The sequence below is a fragment of the Phoxinus phoxinus genome, assembly GCF_949152265.1.
Source record: "Phoxinus phoxinus genome assembly, chromosome: 15".
Lineage (NCBI taxonomy): Eukaryota > Metazoa > Chordata > Actinopteri > Cypriniformes > Leuciscidae > Phoxinus > Phoxinus phoxinus.
The window spans coordinates 3,266,048-3,287,153 of record NC_136890.1 but is presented as its reverse complement, the minus strand read 5'-3'; the positions used below and the strand labels follow the sequence as shown (position 1 = coordinate 3,287,153).

Genomic DNA, 21,106 nt, shown 5'->3' with positions numbered 1-21,106 from the left:
GTTTGTTGGATTGTTGTTGTGGCATTTCGTGTTGCATTACCATGAAAAGAGAATACATAAATAAAAATATATGAAAAATATAAATACATACATATGCATGAATATATTTAAGAAATATTTGCATGTATGTACATATATATATTATATATATAATTATAAATATTTTATATATAAATAACACAATTTTCTTAAATATATACATGCATGTGTGTGTATTTATGTATCCAAAATAATTATATACAGTACACACACATTTATTATGTAAACACAAACTTTTATTTTGGATGCGATTAATCGTTGCACAGCACTATTCTAAGACTTTTTTCTTATGTTGAACACATTGGGAATGCTTTCTGCACAAGAGAGAGATAAAGAATGAGGAACTGGCTTTTAATACGCAGAAATATGATGGGCACGTTTCCCAGGGAAGGTGTGAGTTAAAGAAGGTGGAGATGAAAAGTGAGAACAAAGAAAGATGTTTTGTGCATGCATATTTGTAAAAACACTGTAAAAAAATGCAAGTTTTTAACTTAAAAAAGCAAGTTACCTTGTTGCCTTAAAATGTTGAGTTCGTTGTAATTAAAAATTTGAGTTGATACAATGAAGAAGAATGGTTTTATAAACAGAAACTCAAAATAGTTTGTTATCTTCACACCTTAGTTATCGAAGTTGATTTGACGAAAGATAAAAAGTTGTGATAACAAATCATGAAAATTTTTTTTTACAGAGTAGATATATTTTCATTATTATGATGTCTATCATATTTGTGAGATCTAATATAGGCTATTAGACTTGTGTTCATTCAACATAGTCGTTATGAATGTAAAATTCACCATATTTGTTTTGTTAAAGCGAGTTATAGATCTTACTGTAAACAATTCATGCAGTTAAATGTTTTGTTTTATAAAATAGTTTTTGATGTCATGTTGTTCAATCTAAATGTCATAACTTCGCAGAGAAACAACAGATATGTCTCTTAAAGGGAAAGTTCACCCTAAAAGAAAAAAGAAATCATAATTTACTCACCCTGGTGTTGTTCTAATGCTGTATGGCCTTTTTTTCTTTTATGCACAAAAGGAGAATTTTTCTGCATCAAGCTTTTTAAAGAAAGAGACAAAAGTATCACAGAATGATCCCATATTACAAGTGTTCTGGGATTTACAATATGAAATGTAAAAATATGTAGTTTACTGTTGCTAAACTGCAGGAGAGGATTGCGGATCAGCAAATGTGCTTCGGAAACGCGGCTAAATGTGAAGGCACAAAAATGTCTAAATTATGGCCTTTTGGAGAATATTCAGGTAAACACAGTGGGCTATGTCTTAAAGGTACAATATGTAGGATTTTTGCAGTAAAATATCCAAAAAACAATAGGCCAATGTTATATATTTTGTTTAGTTGATTACTTACAATATACCAAATGTTTCCAACTATTTGTAAATCGTGAGAAAATTGCGATTTTAACCAATGAAACGGGGCGTGTGAGCGGGGGTGAGGGAGTCGCATACTTTCCGCTCGTACTGCCATAGTAACCATGGCGACCGACGTGGACAACTGGGTTACGCCTAGCAGGACGCTCACGCTGTTGTTGTTTTGTTCAAACATTATGGACCATGGCAAGCAGACTTTCAGACAAAAAGAGGACTAAACCGAGGATCAACATCTTTCGAGACGGCGAGAGCTCCGCGACTAACTTCGACTCGACAGAGACGCTCTTACATGTACTTTATTAGACAGGTGAGCAAATGTACGTACAACTAATCAATGTTATTTAGTTTAATATGATGAAATGTTAGAATATGATCTGTATGTTATTCTAATGTTGATTTAGCTTACTGCTAATCTCATATAGCCAACAAACAACCTAACTAACAACATTCAACACACTCAAATGTGTTTAGTGTGATAGTGTAGAGCGAGTGAACAGCGCTGCGTTACCTCACAAGTTTCATTCGTCTAATAAACTGACCTGTGAGTAATTCAGCACTTGCGTGTAGTTCGGTAGAAATGAAATGTACTTATACCTTTATATCCGCGGGATTCACGTTGTGTGTGGCGCTGGTATAGGCTACGTCTCTCATTAGCACTCGCGCCCTGCTTCACACAGTCATGTTAACAACATCAGTGTATTCACTCGTCCATAAAAGATCCATCAGCTTGACGACAAGATCCATAATTCCGCTTTATGCTTTCCGTCATCAATACGCCTTTGTTATTGTAAGAGGTTAGCGACCCCTGGCGGCGAAAAATCCTACATTTTGTACCTTTAAGTGAACGTACACAGTTGAGAAAGAAAACACGCGTGTAGCAGTAATATACTGGATCCGTGCATTCGCTCTTAAAGTGACAGTAGCCTAATAATCCTGCTGTCTGTCATTAATGTTCATCAAACAACAAAAGACGGAGAGAAAATCACTCACTTCTCTTGACTAAATAACTTAAGTAGCTTCAATAAAGATGAATCTATATTTAATGTGTACAGTAAGAGTACGCAGTGTTGCATTATTTAACGGAGATCCTGAGCTTGGCCGGATCTTCTATCAGTCACTGCGACTGTGAGAAATCAAGATGAACCAAAACGCGACACTAAACACAATCAATAAGAATATATCCGTTGTGTTCGTCGGAACAAGAAGTTAATGCATTCACATCCTTCAAATGTCTTTCTGAACAAATTAAACTCTGTGAAGAAACGGATAGTTTGATTTCTAATTTGATTTCTAGACATTTTTTTAAATGCTTCTTTCGCGGCCCATAAAATAAAGAAGGGCATATACGACATTAGAACGGCATTAAATGATGACTGAATTTTAGTTTTAATTTTGGGATGAAATATCCCTTCAATTGAAAACCAGTTCACATTTATATTTGAGTGCAATTGAATCAACAACCAGTGCAGAGCATCAAGTCCCTGCCCTGCCATGTTCACTAGCCCATTACTCTCAGATGTACATCTCAATACGGGACAAAAGCTTATTAACGCTTTATCACGACTTTAATCAAAATGTGAAAACTTGATCCTCCTAGGAAACGACTTTCCTTCTCTATTAATGTTAGTCATTTCAGTAATGTGTACAATAATAGCCAGATCGATAATCCAATGAAGTCCACTGGTAATTAACCTATAACAAAATCTATTTAAAATACATTTATTTCATACGAACTATACTTCATATTTATCACTTGAGACTTACTGATAGTTAAACATTATTTAGAGCACTTCTTTATTGCACAATGCACATTTCTTAATATTAATCCTAAAATGTGTTTTAATATCACTATTAGTATGATCACTATATAATATCAGTCTTAAAATGCAAGATATTTAAAGTGAATCTAAAGTATACTTGCAATATTTCCACTTTAGCACAATCAAATATTTCAATAGCCTAGCCTATCTTTAGTTGAACTTTAGCACTATTTCTGGATAACTAAAGAGTGCATTAAGTACAATATTAGTTGTTCCAAAATTTAGTACTAAAAGTAAAATTGCAGTGTATATTTATTAAGTACATACATATGTAAATGTTTACTTAGCATAAAATGAATGTATTTCAAATACATTTTAGTATTTTTCCCCCATAGGGTCACTATGGATAAAATCATGTTCTGCTCTACATTTTTTAGTTTAATTTGTAAATATGTGACATTACAGAAGGAACATGTGTTGCTTTCACTCAGTGTCCATCTCAGTGTTGCAGAAAATGACATTAGATACATTAAAAAGACATTAATGTTCCACACCCTGTCTCTCTTCACGCCTCTCTAGTCATCAAAATATGTCGTTATAACATAATGATATAAATTTAAAGTCTAATTTGACATTGTTAGAAGCAGTCATGAAAGTCCACACTACTTAAGTTCAATTAAGTGGCCTTTATTTCATCATTACACTCAATGCAATTAAGCGCAATTCTGTTCCACAATGGCACGAATGTGGCTTGAAAGAGGAAGGACTCGAGTGTTTTCTCCTTTCACCACTTCTCCTTTCATCCAGCTGTCGCATAATAAGCTTCTTTTTTTTTTTTTTTGCCTGCTAAATGAATTATTTATGTCACAGGGGAGGCAAAGCTGCACATTTAAGTTGTTACACTGTTTTGTTTGTACATTATAATCGATGCCGGATAACAGCATTACCAACATGATCTCACGAAAGTGCCACGAATGTTATTTCTTGTGCCATTTATACGCCAAATATGTTTGTTTTTTTTGCGTGCATAATACGAAAATATTCATCAAAATATACGAATACTGAAAACCCTTGGTTATAGGATTAGGGGAGTGCGTGCGTATTACACGCCATAAACTGCCTATCATATGCACGCGAAAACTATGTTTGGCGTATAAATGGCACGAGAAATAACATTCGTGTTATATAGATCCGCACTTTCGTGAGTTACAGTGACTGGGTTTGGTTTTATTGAATCTGCAGTCTCTGTTCTCGCTAAAGCAAGCACTAAACACTCAGGATTTATAGATCTCATGTGCTGGATGATAAATCTAGAAATTATCCTGTGTTCCCAGCATCATTCTGATGAAAACCTATCTGGTCAATATCATCAGATATTAGAAGGTAAAACTGTAAACACAGGAGGAGAGTAGCACATCGTGACTGTTGTAGTATTAGTGTTTGCATTGGTCAAGCAGAAATGCATTTGTGAAAAAAGGACACTTTAGCAAACATTTAAAAAGATTACTTATTACATAAATAATATAGGCCTACTGAATATACTTATTAACCATGACATCATAGACAACTCTCGTTTTTTATGGGCTATTGCAGTGTTTATTCTACATGATTTATCCGCACATCATCTTGAATCAGAATATCTTCCTCTTGCAGCATCTCTTCTCTTGTCTGATGACGAGGGCGGGGCAATAGCCTGTCAATCACATGAGATCAGCCAATAGCAAACCACAACCATCCAATCAGTTCCCCACTGACACACTCATACAAATATCCTAAATCACAAGTAGATTAGTGTTATTCCTAGCACTCTCTAAAGCGTGTGTGTGTGTGTGTGTGTGTGTGTGTGTCTGTGTGTGTGTGTGTGTGTGTGTGTGTGTTTGTGTATCTGAGTTTGTGTGTGTGTGTTTGTATGAGAATGTGTCTGTGTGTGTGTGTGTGCGTGTGTGTTTGTGAGTGAGTTTGAGTATCTGTGTTTGTGTGTGTTTTTGTGAGTGAGTGTCTAAGTGCATGTGTGTGTGTGTGTGTGTGTGTGTGTGGGGGAGAGAGTATGTGTCTGAGTATGTGTGTTAGTGTGTCTCTCAATGTGTGTCTGTGTTAGTGTGTGTTTTTGTGAGTGAGTGCTAGTGTGTGTGTGTGTGTGTGTGTGTGTGTGTGTGTGTGTGTGTGTTTATTTGAGTGAGAGAGAAGGTGTGTGTGTGTGTGTGTTTATTTGAGTGAGAGAGAAGGTGTGTGTGTGTGTGTGTGTGTGTGTGTTTATTTGAGTGAGAGAGAAGGTATGTGTGTGTGTGTGTGTGTGTGTGTGTGTGTGTGTGTGTGTGTGTGTGTGTGTGTGTGTGTGTGTGTGTGTGTGTGAGAGAGTGTGTGTGTGTGTGTGAGAGAGAGTTTGTGTGTGTGTGTGTTGGGTAAAGCAGAGGCTGCAGTTCTTCATTACTCATGAATAAGATCTCAACGCAGAACATCTCTGATATGAACAGCTGTTTCACTGAGCATCCACCAGATCCCACAGGATTTCATGATCATGATCCACACAATCAATACGTCATGATCAGTAATCCAGCGCTGTGTATACAGTATATAACACAACTGCAGTGTTTCATGAACCGCTGCGTCAGATGCACGAACTGATGTCTATTATTGAGGAACTGTTCCTTTAACATGTTGGTCTTTGTGTCTCAGCTGCCCTTCCCCCCACAGGATCCTGAGTCACACACACACACACACACACACCCACACCCACAGTCAGCTGTTCTTACACACACACACAACTCAATGACCCCAAGACTATCTCTCTTTATACAGCACTGGCTCAGGCAGATTCAGGGAACATGAGCTCATTCTTTTGCCCTATTATTTTATTTCAGGTCCACAGATGTGAAGGAAAAACATATCTACGGATGTCATAAATCAGACAATAACTCCGCTTCAGAACCTAGAGATTTATGTCAGCATGTGGCTAAGCTGACAATGTAATACGCATAAAATACATCACACACAAATATCCGGTTAATCTGTTCATATAAAGCTATTTTATAGATACATACCGGTACTTATTGAATACGTTTTTGAAAGAAGTTTCTTCTACTCACCAAGGCTGCATTTATTGGATAAAAAATACAGTAAAAATAGTAATACTGTGAAATATTATTACATTTTAAAATAACTGTTTTCTATTTTAAGATGTAATTTATTCCTGTGATCAAAGCTGAATTTTCAGCATCATTACTTCATTCCATCATTACAGTCTTCAGTGTCACATGATCCTTCAGAAATCAGTATAATATGAGGATTTGATGATCAAGAAACATTTATGATTCATATAATAGTTTAAATTGATAATTTTTTCAGGATTCTTTGATGAATAGAAAGTAAAACAACAACATTTATAAATAGAAATCTTTTGTAACATTAATTTTTATTTTATTTTTTATTATGGCTACTGCCCGCAAAGTAGCCTACATGTATATTACTTTATATGTGTACTTCTAATATAACATGTACTTAGGGTTATATTATAGTCAATTCAGCTTTATTTATACAGCACTTTTTACAATAGGCCTACAGATTGTTTTAAAACAGCTTTACAGAGATAACAGGAAAATAATGCAACAAGATTGTCTAGAAGAAATAGTGTCATAGTCCAGTTTAAGTAAACTCAGTGACGGTTCATATTATACTATATTACATGTACTTATAATATAACATGTACTTAGGGGGTTATATTAATTATTTTATATTAGGCTACTAGCTAGTGGAACAGTGCTAATGTTAGCCATCGCGGCTTCAGATCCCACAGAATGATCGATCCAGCATTGGGATCGGAGTTTCCTCAACAGCTGTAGGGAGGATCCAGATGGCAGGAGGGGGGTTTGCATATGAATGAGTGCAGTAATGCGCCTCTATTGTAGTCAATCATTGACATGCAAGTCAATCATCCACAGAAAATCACCTTTCATATTCAACTCTCTCCCGACGAGCTCGAATGAATCGCGGAAGTCGTGCTTGAGATGCTGTGTAAACGGGTTGAGTCGAGTTGTTTTCTCTCTCGCAGTGGTCAGTGTGTGTGTGTGTGTGTGTGTGTTATGCTGGAAGGATTGTGTTGTCTTCTCTCTCGCAGTGGTCAGTGTGTGTGTTATGCTGGATTGAGTTGTGTTGTGGGGGTTGAGGCTGCTTTATAGTCTCTCTAGGGAAGCGCTAGCAGGATATGAGCTCTGATGCTAATGCTAATGGACTGCCCGCCCCCATCTCCTGTCCACATGCAGTGAATGCTGATGAGACCCTGGAGACACACACAGAATAGGCCTACACACCGTTTCACTGCATAGATACACGGCTCATTGATGAATAAGGTTTTTAAAAGTGTAAAAAAATGTTTTAATGGGGATATAATTAATTTTGAAATCATTTTTCCGTTTTTCTAAGTGTTAGATTATGTGTTTTTTGCAATCAAAACACTTCTTTTGTCGTTTTTTTTTTACAAGATGGAAAAAATGTGTCACCAAAAAAGTCATTCGGTTTAACCATGATGAATATATTTAAAATTATTAATTTGCAGATAATTATTACATTGATGTTGAGATGGTAGGCTATAGTGTGTAACACGGAAGAAATATAAAATAACATTACCACAGATCTCATTAATTATTGGACTACTCTAAACCCTCCAACATATTCAGGTAAAACAATGATAAAAGGGGAAATGTATGGAAAAAAAGGCTAATCTGCTTTATATTTGTATTATTGTAGTTCCTTTAGTTATTAAAAACAATATTATTTAATTTAAATAATTACTATATATCGGTTTTACCGAATGACTATGTCTGCTGCCCTTGACATTATGAATATTTACCACAATACACAGACACAAATAGCTACAGAAGCACATTTTATTGTTAATATAATATTATGAAACTGGGAACTCGCCCCATGTTGTTCAAGGTTTTACTGTTTGTTTTTTTTGGCTTGTCGGATCTTATCCAGGTCTATCAGACAACAAGGCCATTGAGGTCATCTCAAATATTACTTTTACAGATAAATCTAGTCTAAAGTCCAAAGGACTGGAATAACCCACCTCTGGATATTAGATTACACTGCGTTTATAAATCGCGTTTGAGGGTGCATATTGCTCAGGCTTATGGTTGAGCTAGCAGTGGACCTTGTTTTACTGTTGTCTTGCATTTTAATTGTCCTTTGGTTTGATGTTTAATGTTTTGCTGTTGGAATATTGTTTTAATAGAAAGCACTTTGGCCAACTCATGTTGTTTTTAAATGTGCTATACAAACTAACATGCTTATGACGACACATTTTGGTGACCTAGCGTTTGTCTTTTCTTTTCCTGAAGGGCTTGTTGAGCTCTCGATGCGTATTGGTTTTAGGGGGAGGGTTTCGCATCTTCCCAATCAATAGCAAGACTTTAAGATGGACCAAAGGTCATTAGTGAGCCGCATTCAAAAGAAGTAATTTGTGAACATCTGCTGTACACAGAATATAGTGGTTTGTGTTATATATGTATAGCAAGATTATCTTGCTTCATCATGTCTTGCTGTTCCGGATTTGCTAGGAAATTTCACCTAGAAATACGCAAATTTGAAGTCGAAAACCCGTTTTATTGCAAAAACATGTAATTTTTGTTCGGAAAAAATAATAATTTTTACATGGTAGCCTACCAGCATGATGCATATTGACAATTTAATGCAAAAAAAATTGGTTTAAACATTTCACTGTAAAAATCATGACAATACAATTCACATTGAATTATTGCATGAGTCCACATTACAATTCAGAGTGATTTCAGAAATGTACATATACAAAATCATAGTTAGCTAAAAATCTATTAATTTAAACAATGTTTTAATTTAAGGCAGAAACAATGAGCGTATTGAGGTAATGAATACTTGTTTGTGTATTTTCAGCTTTTTCATTTGTGTCGTATGAATACAGGGTTACACTTTATTTTGAGGCGTCTTTATTAAACTCTAATTACACATTCAGGTACTGAGTAATATTAATTAACATGTACTTACTATAGTGATAGGGTTAGTTGCATGTTATTAGGCATCATTTATAGTTATTACTATAGTAATGACATTTTAAAAAGAACACGAGTCATTCAGCTGTATTAGTGACACTGTGTTTTAATGCATGCTGTTGAAAAGCATGAGCTGGAAACGGCATCTTCATCTGTGAAGAACTGAGGCCTCGCCCAGCTTTACATCACTAAACACTGTGGCTCCCTCTAGTGTTCACAAAGTCAAGTCATCTTCATTTATATAGCGCTTTTAACAATGTAGATTGTTTCAAAGTGGCTTTACAGTAATAAACGGATAATTTAAAGGGGCTATGTGGAGTTTTCAGCGGCATCTAGCCGTGATGTTTCAGATTGCAACCAGTACGTCTACAAGTGAGTGCTAGTGCGTGTGCTTTTATTATTATGTGGAGTTTGTGTTGGAGTCTGTGTTGTGCTGGTCGTTTCTTATGTCATAAAGTTGCAGTGTCGTCGCTGTTGAGTGTGAAGTCAGTAGACGAGGCGAGACGCTAGGGAGCAGGTCTCAGTCACGTCACTGGATTTCGCGGCGAACCGACCCGGAGCATCACATAGAAATAGGAATACTTGCTTTCAGAGGTAATACCCGCCAAGTGGATCATTTTATTGTGAGATTACAACCCCTTCACACACAGGCAATAAAAAATGGATTCATTTCAGTAGAAAAACTCCACATAGCACCTTAAGGTAACAGAGATTGTTTTGGATTTATAGCGGTTCTTGAATAAAGATATTTTCCATCTAAAGTTAGTTTTGATTGATTCACTTCCGTCGCAAGGATCATTAGTTATTAAATCAGAGGTCGCTAAGACCATAGATATACATAATAAAGGCTAGATGTCTCGTCCGCACCTGGCGGCCATCTTGTCACAGTCAGCTCGCTCACTCGTAACATTGTGTTTTAATGGTGCATGTACTTTTTAAATAACCATAACTTGCTCAATTTTCTATCGATTTCCAAACTGGTTGGTTTGTTATAAACGTCAGAGATGTAGTTATGACACAGCATACTTATGAATAATTATAATATTATATATTTCAACATGTTCAAGCATCCAGAATTATAGCCACGTTATAAAGTTTGTAAGAAACCAAACCGTTTGTAAATCCGTCAAGATTTCAGCGAGATAAGAGGATTTGTGTTCCTGCAGATCATCACCTTACATCAGGAACCACAGAGCCCGCCAGAAAGCTTGCCTGTGACAAGATGGCCGCCGGGTGATGACGTTAGAGACTCCGCCGTAAGACATCTAGCCTTTATTATGTATGTCTATGGCTAAGACGACATCATTCTCTCTACACAGACTTTAAACAAAGTGACATTCATTGGCAGATTATTACGGTGTCCGGCAGGGGACATGTTCACATATAGTTTTGTCGTGGCCACGTCATATTAAATGGTGGGATACATAGACAGTAAAAAAAGATGGGTGGGATAGTGATAATATGTCATGGCCATGAGATGATCATTTGTGGGAACATAATAATTACTCGTGGGAACCCTATTTAACAGTCAGTTTGTCAAGGTAAAACCTTCCGGAAATGAGTTTTTGCAGGGTGTCCCAAAACTTGCTTACTATTCTGCCACACACTCAAACCTATGCACTTTTCCTCAACAAAAAGAGTATATACTTTTAAGGTGTAGAAATGTAGGCGAATTGGGAAGCAACCAGAAGGAAGGAAATCAAAACAGTGTTGACATGTTTTCAAGCAGCCGTTTAGATTTTTGGATTCGCTTTGGCAGATGCAGAAAGTTGCTTTACAATACCAATAAAGGTTGCATTTGATTTATTAATTTCTAGTTCATTTTAAAATAAAATTTTCTAAGGCTATGTTTACACAGAAACGATCTGAAGAGAAAACGCAAAAGTGCCGTTGCGTTATCACTTTTTATTCTGCGTTTAGATGAGCGTTATGAGGGGGAAATCTGCGTGCATATGGTGACGCAAAAGTGTGTGAGATTGGATGTAGTGTGCACTCCAGGCGGCTAGGTGGCGATGTGAAGCACTGAAAGTGAAAGAGACGCTGACACAGTTTGTCATGTTTAATACGGTAAAGCCGCTGCTTTAACCCTCGGTGCTCTTCACGTGTCGCTCCAAAATAACAGATTTTTTTTTTTTCAATAAAATGAATGCTATATTTTAGTTTGATAATGTTTTGTTATGTTCCTGTACTGGTGCATGCCTGTGAAGTAAACGTGTACGCGACGCCTTCACTGTCTAGCAGACTTTAGCGTTTTTACCGTTTTTACCCTTTAGACGGGAACGCGACGGTGGAGCGTTTTTAAGATTTCCACTCTGGAGGGGGGTTTCACTTTTTTGCGTTTTTAAGTCCCAAAAACGCCGTCGCCGTGTAAACGAAAGGCACATCTGATCAAATATTTGTACGTTTTCACCCGCGAGCGTTCGTGTGTAAACAGGGCCTCAGTCTCAGCAGATCAGGTGGAGGTTGGCAGGTTTTCAATACAGAGGAACAGAGAGGTGAACATTCTGGAAAAGGACTTTGTGCTTCATCATGAAGGAACCATTAGGCGTCTGTGGGGCTGTTTACACGACAACATTTTCTAGGGCTGTAAATGATTAATCGCGATTAATCGAAATCCAAAATAAAAGTTTGTGTATACATAATATATGTGTGTGTATTGTGTATAATTATTTTGTATATATAAATACACACACATGCATGTATATATTTGAGAAATATTTGCATTTATATAATGCATATATATTTTTATATGATTTATATTATATATAAATATAACTATTTTATATATAAATAACACATTTTTATTAAATATATACATGCATGTGTGTGTATTTATATATACAACATAATTATACACAATACACACACATATATTATGTAAACACAAACTTTTATTTTGGATTTCAATTAATCGCGATTAATCGTTTACAGCCCTAACATTTTCAACAAAACAAAAAACACAAAACGTTTTATGCGTTTTGGCCATTCATTTACACGACAACGACGTTTTGGGTGCCTGAAAACACACACTTTTGAAAATGAGTTTCAAAGTGCAAATAATTGAAAACTGTCTCTGTGTAAACAACAAAAACGTGAATCTCTGAAGATGATGACGTCATGCACATGCGTATTACATGTTCAGTCTATAGTGTTTGATCGCCATCTACTGGCCTGGCAGCAGAATACAGCGTTTTTAGTCGTTTTTGCGGATCCGTGTGAATAGGGATCGTTTTGACAATGGTGTAGTCTGTACACGGAAAACTCAAAAATAACATTGTGCACACCTGTCAGTTTTCAGAAAAGTGTTCGTTACACGAACCGCGGTGTATGCCGTCTAGAGCATGCCAAACCTGTAGGTGGCAGTGTCACGAGAAGCTCAAGCCCACGTTAGCCAATCAGAATCCCCAAAATAGTCTCATACTGTGACGTCGGCTGCCTAAAACTCAGTTTTTCTCAGTTTACATGCAAACGAGCAAACGAAGTTTTCCAAAATCTCCACTCTGGCCGGAGTTTTTAGAAAGAATCGTTTTCAGAGGCGAATTCTCTGTTTGCGTGTAAACAAAGGGCACAAAAGGGAAATGTCTCTGTTTTTCAAATTAACCATGTACGTGTAAACGGGGCCTTAGTTAGTGTGTAATGTTGCTGTTTGAGCATAAACAGGAAAGTTACAACGCTCAAAGTTCAAAGCAAAGGGAGATATTTGCTTTTAAAGAAATAGTTTTTTAAGGACTACAACAAACGGCTGGTAGAGACTACACAACATTCCTCCCGTTAGTGACATCACCAACCCTAAAGTTTACATAAACCCCGCCCCCAGAACACGATTTATAGATTATCATGACAGAATATGCTAATCAATGACTAGAAGATAACTACACATAAGCTACATAAATTCATCAACTAACCATTCAGAAATGTCCTGTTGCTTCTACATGTTGTCACTTCTTGAGTCTCTCCATCATTGTCTGAGGTAATTGTGTGAGGTAATCGGAGCTGCTAACACACACACACAAACAGTTGAAGCTCCGCCCCCTGTGCCGGAAGCAGCAGCTCATTTGCATTTAAAGGGACAGACACAAAAACGAGGTCTTTGTTTACCCTCAAAAAGTGACTTTAACATGCTATATAAAAATATCTGTGGGGTATTTTGAGCTAAAACACACACACTCTGGGGACATCAGAGACTTATTTTACATCCTGTGAAAAGGGCATTATTATATCACCCCTTTAAGCATATCATTGTCGTGTAAACATACCCTGTGTCAAAGCCTTGAGTGTACAGGTAGTCAGTGGAGCGAGGCCAAGAGTTGGTGACTATGATTAAAGACTGGATGTGTAGAGTCACGCTGGCTGGAAGATCGGCCAACAGGGAATTGCAGGAATAATCTAGTCTTGAAATGTCAAGAGCTTGGATGAAGATCTGCACAGAAACAGGAATGGTTTGATGCTATGAAGTGCGTACCTGACCGGGTTGTAAAGCTCGACTGGTTTCTTGCGGTCATGTTCGGCATTAGTGTTGCTGAACCCTATGAACAGCGATGTTGCGGTCGCTCTGGTTTGGCAAGATTGAGCTGAAGCCAGACATGCCTTTATCACTGTTTTCCAGTGAAGTTCAGCATAATGGAGAAAAGGAGAGGACAAAGCACTGACTGAACCATGGCAAGCCGGTGATTTGATTCAGACACGTCTACACTAATGCAGATCTACTGGAAAATGTGATTTTAAACCATTCAAGCGCATGAAGACCTGCAGGCGGTTTTCTGTTTCACATCCAAAGCACGGACTGAGTTATCTTACGTGTTTTTTTGCACTTGAAAAGACAAATACACACAAAAATCTAGCAAAATATCTCCATAAACAGTCAGTTATGCCTTAAGTTAACACACAGTTGACACATTTGTACGTCTCAGTGTATTGGATACGTGCAGCTCTTAAAGTGACAGCAGCCTAATATTCCTGGTAACAGCGTTAATCAGACCATGACACACACTGTTCTTGTAATATAACCTATAAATGTATACATTTTATTTATAAAGTGCAGTTATTTTACATTTGATAACAGTTTCTATGCCTAAAAACACTTTATTTGAATCGTATCTCTGCTCAATTGTATTTATTTTTGATTGCTTATTGGTTAGTTTTTTTATTCATTACTGTTTACTTGTCTTTAATAATGCTTGAAAATGTAGTTAATAGTTAGGCTAGTTGTTTTTGCTGTGGTATTTTTAACCCCTTATATATTGGCATCGCCATTACATATTTAAAACAGTAATATCCTATACTAAACCTAAACTAATCTTGACGAACTATATATCATTTGAAAGATTACAATCTCTAGTTTACATATTTGGTGTATAAATGACAGAGGAGCCGTAATTTATCAAGTTGCCACAAGAATATGTTCATACTCCTAAGGCGTGTTCAGACCTTTATTTTGAAATAGTGATGAACATGAAAAATCATGAAAGAATGGTAGAAACCTCAGTTTGTTTTCATGCCAAGAGTTCAAAAGATAGCATCCGGTCAATTCTTTTAGAAAAAAAGGCTCTGAAAATGTTTTAATAAAGAAAACAATAATAGATTCAGCATTAGTGATGTGTCAGCGAGCTATAATGCACATACGTGATCTTTTGTGTTTCTTAGAGGTTGAATTCATTTCAAAATCTGCCAAACTTCCAACACTACTTCTGAATAGGATGTCTACTTCATAATTTGTATGAAAATTGTAAAAATAATGGTTCAGACTCAAACCACATATGGAAATGGAGGCGCCCTTATATGGGCAGTAATGTCCACTAGTGGAGAAGTGTGGTACTGCGCCCGAACTAAATCTCACTGAACGCTTATTTCAAGAGATATCAACCTAACATTTGAAACACAACTTGTTCAGATTTTTGGCTTTGATTTTTTTGTTGTTGCAATTTTAGAGTCCTCCAGGTTTTGAAAATATATATTTCATATAAAATATGAATAATTACATTTTTAACATTGTACATTTTCATAAACTCAAACTTCTATAACTTTTTTTCTGTTTAACTTTCTTAATTTATTTCACTTCCACAAAAATCTGCCCAATGTCTTTTTATTAAAACAAGACCAATCTTACATCTATATTCCAAAGCATTCTTGAATTACAACCATTTAAGTTCGAAATGTGCATTTTCATGTCTATTAAAAAAAAGGGGCCGCTTAAGGAGTTAAGATGTAATGACAGAATAAATGTGAATGATATAATTTTTTGATTTACCTTATTAGAATTTAAATTAGGAATCGATAAGAATCAGAATCGTTAAAATTCAAACGATACGAAACCCTAACGATGACACGTTTAGTCATGTGATGCATAATGTACCCATAGATGTGTGTTTATACTGCTATGTGCGGTTCACTGTCAGTGTTGATAAAGATAAAAGTTACTTCATACAATCTTCATATTGTATATCCAGCAATGTACACTCAATTGCTGTCCTGCATCAAAACAAGGAAAACTATTCCTGGGTCTTTAAAGATAAACACATGTGCCATTTCTTATAGATATTCTAGGCATTTTATTAAGCAAGCAAATAGCTTTGTTTTGTACACAATCAAGGAACAGTAGAAATGACACCCGGAGGTTTTGTTATAAAAATGTCTTATGAATCCTCTATTGTCCGTTGCATTAGTCCTGGTGTTCACAGCGGTCAGGGGTCGTAGCTCTACTTCCTGAAGCGGTCCAGAGTCGTCTTCATTCCCAAATCCCTCTTCTCCTTGGACTTTTCTTCCACCTCTTTCTGTCTTTGCATTTTCTCTTGTACAGATTGTCGAATTACATCCTGCAGAATCACACGCGAGAGGAAGTGATGTGAACAAAGAGCAAAAGAGAAACACTATACTGAGAGGATTTGTGGGTAAGCGAGACTTTAAACCGTAAAAATCCCTCACATATAAACGCGATAAAACGATAGTTATCGCGATATAATTTTTCTCGATAAAACGATATCAAGAGTTCGATAAATATTCGATAATGTTTATGTGCCAAAAGCGGAACGAAACTCATTTGAACCACGCGCGAAATAAAAGTTTGTGTTTGCATAATATGTGTGTGTACTGTGTATAATTATTATGTATAAATACACACACATTCAAGTATATATTTAAGAAATATTTGCATTTATATACTGTATATACATTTATATAATTTATATTATATATAAATATTTTATATATAAATATAACCAATTTTTCTTAAAAATATACATGATTGTGTGTGTTTTTATATATATATATATAATTATACACAGTACACACACATATATTATGTAAACACAAACTTTTATTTTGGATTTGAATTAATCACGATTCATTTTTTGACAGCCCTAATAAACCATAAAGTAACATGTTGCCATGATAGTGCGGTGCTGTAGGCTATGCCCGGTTTATCTGTGGTTATGATCTAAATGCATGATGCTGGATGACCAATGGTTAATTTTAATATAACTTTAAGAGTCAGAATATTACATTTTAAATAAAAATACAAAATTAGCACATGCAGAAACTAAGAAATATTTTTTTATATTAAGATATTTATTTTGTTAAGAAAAAATGACAAATGTTTGAATGTTCACTCAGATTTGTGAATGTTCCCCTGTTTGGCAAGTGTTTGTCATGATGTGTTCTGACAATAAAGAGTTTAAAACACAATATTAACGCTCGTTTCTACAACTTTCACTTAGGAGCAAAAATCTGCCTTTAAACTTGAAAGAAATAAAGATTTGACATTTATCGTGATAATTATCGATATCGACTGATATAAAAAAATTATTGTGATAATTTTTTTTGCCCATATCGCCCGCCCTAATCAAGTCTATGATATTCTGGCCTGTTACGCTATATATATTTTTTACCTGTTGTCAACAAGCCAAAATGTGTCAAACGGAGCGAGGCGATTACAAACACACCAGTCTAATACTTCAGATTAATGATTCTAACACACCTCAAACATATCATCAGTATCAAATACCACTAACACAAGCATTCTCCGGCGCTCTTGAGCTTGAACACGCACATACATTAAAGACAACAGACAGACAGACAAACGGAGAACAAGTAAACGGTAAATACCCTCTGATCCTCATGGGCGACTTTCCTCTTTCTCTTCTCCACAGAACCAGCCGAGCTTCTTCCCTTCTTCTTTTTTATGGGCTTAAACTTCTCTTTTGCCAATGGATCAAAGCCCTGAAATAAAGACAAGACAAAGTCTGAACCAATGACATCAAACCGTCTGGTTTCTCGTACGCTCCGGTCCGGAGACACGACACAGAGCGGATCATGTGATCGAGGTAGACCAGAAAACATCAGGCATCATTTGAGTTCTGCACAGAATGCTGTAATTTATAGTGATATGGAGATTATGAGGAGAAACTGCTGGTCAACGGCTCTGGCCGAGCTGTGTTATAAACTAAACACTATTGTTGTTGTTTTTTGTGCATTTTAAATGGTTGAAGGGTAAAGTATTCTTAAAACGCACTCTAGAAATGTTATTTATTTGTAATAAATAATTATTCACAGTATTTTCAAGTGCCCACGATAACAGTATTGTGCATGTTTCATTATTGCGATATATATTACCGAATACTGATACATGTCTAGTCTGAAGTTTATTTATTTAATGTTTATTTGACAGGGACAAATGCATAAAACATTCCTTTATAAAAAATACAAAGTAGATGCCATGCATACAGGTTTATAGCCATGACTAATTCGCAACCCCTGTCCCTGGTTAGGCTTGTAAAATTTTAAAACAGAAGTTACAGAGTATTGAATTAAAAGTGAACATAAACAAGGTGAAAACTCTCATTAATGTTAATTTTAAACCACAAAGAGAAAATCACTCACTACTCTCGACTGAATAACTTTTGTAGCTTTAATAAAAATCAATTTATATTTCATTCATACTATGTAGAATTATTATTTTTTTTTTACATTTGATTATTGCAGTATTTCTTAATTTTCTTTGATCTCTTTTTAACGTGATCTAATTTGTTTCTTTGAACTATTGTTTTTAATTTGTTTCTTATTGTTACGAAGCCCCTAAAGGGTCATGGTGATGAAGAAAGAAAAATAAATGAGATGAGGAAAAAAAAAAACATTTCAATGTTCTTGCATTTTGAGTTTCTCGGAGGGAACACAAAAGCATTGACACAAATTTTTTTTCACGTCTCATATTTTTCCCTTCATGTCCCTCTAGGGGCTCCATATGTAGGTTTTCATAATCTGTAAACCATAATCATCAAAATTATGACAAATAAAGACTCTTTATTGAAATTTCTCACTTTGCATGTAATGAGTCTATATAATATATTAGTTTCACCTTTTAAGTTGAATTACTGAAATAAATGAAATTTTGCATGATATTCAAATTTTTCAAGATCCACCTGTATATCTTTATCGTGAAATTAAATGTTATGATATTGTGAAAATATTGGTCATATCGCCATCTACTAATTGGATGTTCCAGCTCTCTTCAGGGTTCTTGCAGGTTTCAGTAAGTAAAATTTAAGACCTTTTTAAGACATTTTAAGACCATAAAGATTTAAATTTAAGACCTACATGACGCATTAACCAGCAAATAACAAATAAAATTAGCATCAATATGCCCTTTTTGTTTACATAAACATTAAAATAATAACATAAAAAAATGATGGCTAGAACATGTACAAGTTCAAATAAAGTTGACAAAAAAAGGTTTTATAAAAAGATAAACCTCACGTATTTCAGCCTTTAAATAATTTTTTATAGAATTAATGTGTCAAAAAAAGATAAATTACTGACATTTACAATGCAGATTAGCTTATCTTTTATTATTAATAGTAATATTTGGTCCGATTTTCCCGTTGCGTCTGTCGTTGCTATGCAACCATGCACTGCGCTCTCCACAACGACAGTAGCTAGCTAATGATTTCCACCACTGATAAACGCTTGCTGTAGCCATTATATATTTACGGAGAAGAGAAAAACACCTGCAGTGTTTGGGTGCACGGTGCACCCCCATCCTTCATATTGACTGAGCTTTCAATGTTGTTACGGAAAGGGTGAAGCGGATTGGTTGGTTCTTGTCACACGACCTGCGGTGCGCTTGCAGAATTCTGAAAAGTTGAGCTTTTTTTTTTTATCTCGCTCCGCCTGGAAAAAACGGCCGCATTGCTTCTAATATGAGTGCGCTTGCCGCGCGCCTAAATTTGAAATAACGAACTTGAGCGTGCAAACGACGCAATATGTGAACGGCCTCTTTGGTAGCTACCGCCAATCAGGGCACGAGCTGCTGGAGCTTGCGAGCGCCGTGTCGGAGACCCCTGCTACAGCTCCGCTTTGTAGGCTACGACTCCAAACTTTTTTGCTACTTTGTAATAACTTTCTGTGGCCAGCATTTCAGGAAATGAACGAGGGTAAAACCTTTTTAAGACCTGACTAAATTAAATTTAAGACCTCGGATGAAAATCTGCCCGTTTTTAAGACGTTTTAAGGCCTTAAATTTAAAGTTCAGAATTTTAGACTTTTTAAGACCCCGCGGGAACCCTGTCTCTTGGCCATATGTGACCCAGGACCACAAAACCAGTCACATGGGTTAATTTTTTTTAAATTGAGATCTATACATCATCTGAAAGCTGAATAAATAATCTCTCCATTGATGTGTGGTTTGTTAGGATTGGACAATATTTGGTCGAGACACAATCATTGTAAATCTGGAATCTGAGGATGTAAAAAAATGTAAACATTGAGAAAATCTCCTTTAAAGTTGTGCATTTATGTTCACGATTGTGCTGCATTCACTCACAAAAATACATGTTTATATATTTACGGTAAGACATTTACTAAATATCTTCATGGAACATGATCTTAACTTAATATCCTCATGATTTTTGGCATAAAAGAAAAATGGGGTGGTAGGAATTTTGACCCATAAAATGTATAGTTGCTATTGCCACAGATATACCCGCGCGACTCCAGACTGGGTTTGTGGTCCAGGGTCAGATGTGTATTTGCGCAGGGTTACCAGAGCTGAACTTACCAATGCCTCAACCCGTTCCTTGTGCCTCTGCTCAAAGCTGGCCCGGTCCACTTTACCCAGCTGCCCCGGGTCCAAGCCGATCAGCTCCGGCTGCACCTTCTCCAGCAGGGCCTTGACCTCCCACTCCTGTCTCTGCTTAAAGCTGCGGTACGGGGTTTGTGTCCAGGGCATCAAAGTTCGGCTCTCCTGCACCTGGAGAGACATTCAAGAGCTTGCATTCTCCTTTTTTCTAGTGAAATGTGACCTGTACATTTTTTGTGACATTCAGGCCTCGGTTACACCCGATATTAAAGGGGTGGTTGATTATGATTTCACTTTTCTAACTTTAGTTAGTGTGTAATGTTGCTGTTTGATCATAAACAACAAAGTTACAACGCTCAAAGTTCAAATTTCTTTTACAGAAATCGCTTTTTAAGAACTACAACAAACAGCTAGTAGAGACTACATGACATTCCTCACGGGTTAGTGACATCACCAACCCTAAAATTTACATAAACCCCGCCTAGCAACAAAGGGCTATATATGGCTCTGCTAATAACAAGCTGTTGTAGCTCCGCCCCCTGTGCCGGGAGAAGCTTATTTGCATATAAAGGGACAACGCATTTTTGCTCACCCTCAAAAAAGGACATTTTTAACATGCTACATAAAAATTATCTGTGCGGTATTTTGAGCTAAAACTTCACACACACACACTCTGGGGACATCAGATACTTATTTTACATCTTGTAAAAGGGGGCATTATACCACCCCTTTAAGATGCGTTTTGGTTGATCGGATCACAAGTAGAGGAGAGACACATTCCCGTTTACACCTGGTGTTTTAATCCGCCTCTTCTGTCCACTT

At 36.3% G+C, this 21,106-nt stretch overlaps 1 protein-coding gene across 1 annotated transcript in view; it reads right to left on the bottom strand.

The window, feature by feature from the left end:
- Nucleotides 1–15,285: 15,285 nt before the first annotated feature.
- Nucleotides 15,286–21,106, bottom strand: part of wdr46 (WD repeat domain 46) — a 19,193-nt gene continuing 13,372 nt past the window's right edge. The window contains 4 exon segments of the mRNA XM_079637796.1: nt 15,286–16,028; nt 17,317–17,430; nt 20,264–20,416; nt 20,418–20,492. Of these exon segments, the coding sequence (XP_079493922.1) occupies nt 15,912–16,028; nt 17,317–17,430; nt 20,264–20,416; nt 20,418–20,492 (459 nt within the window). The 3' untranslated portion in view covers nt 15,286–15,911.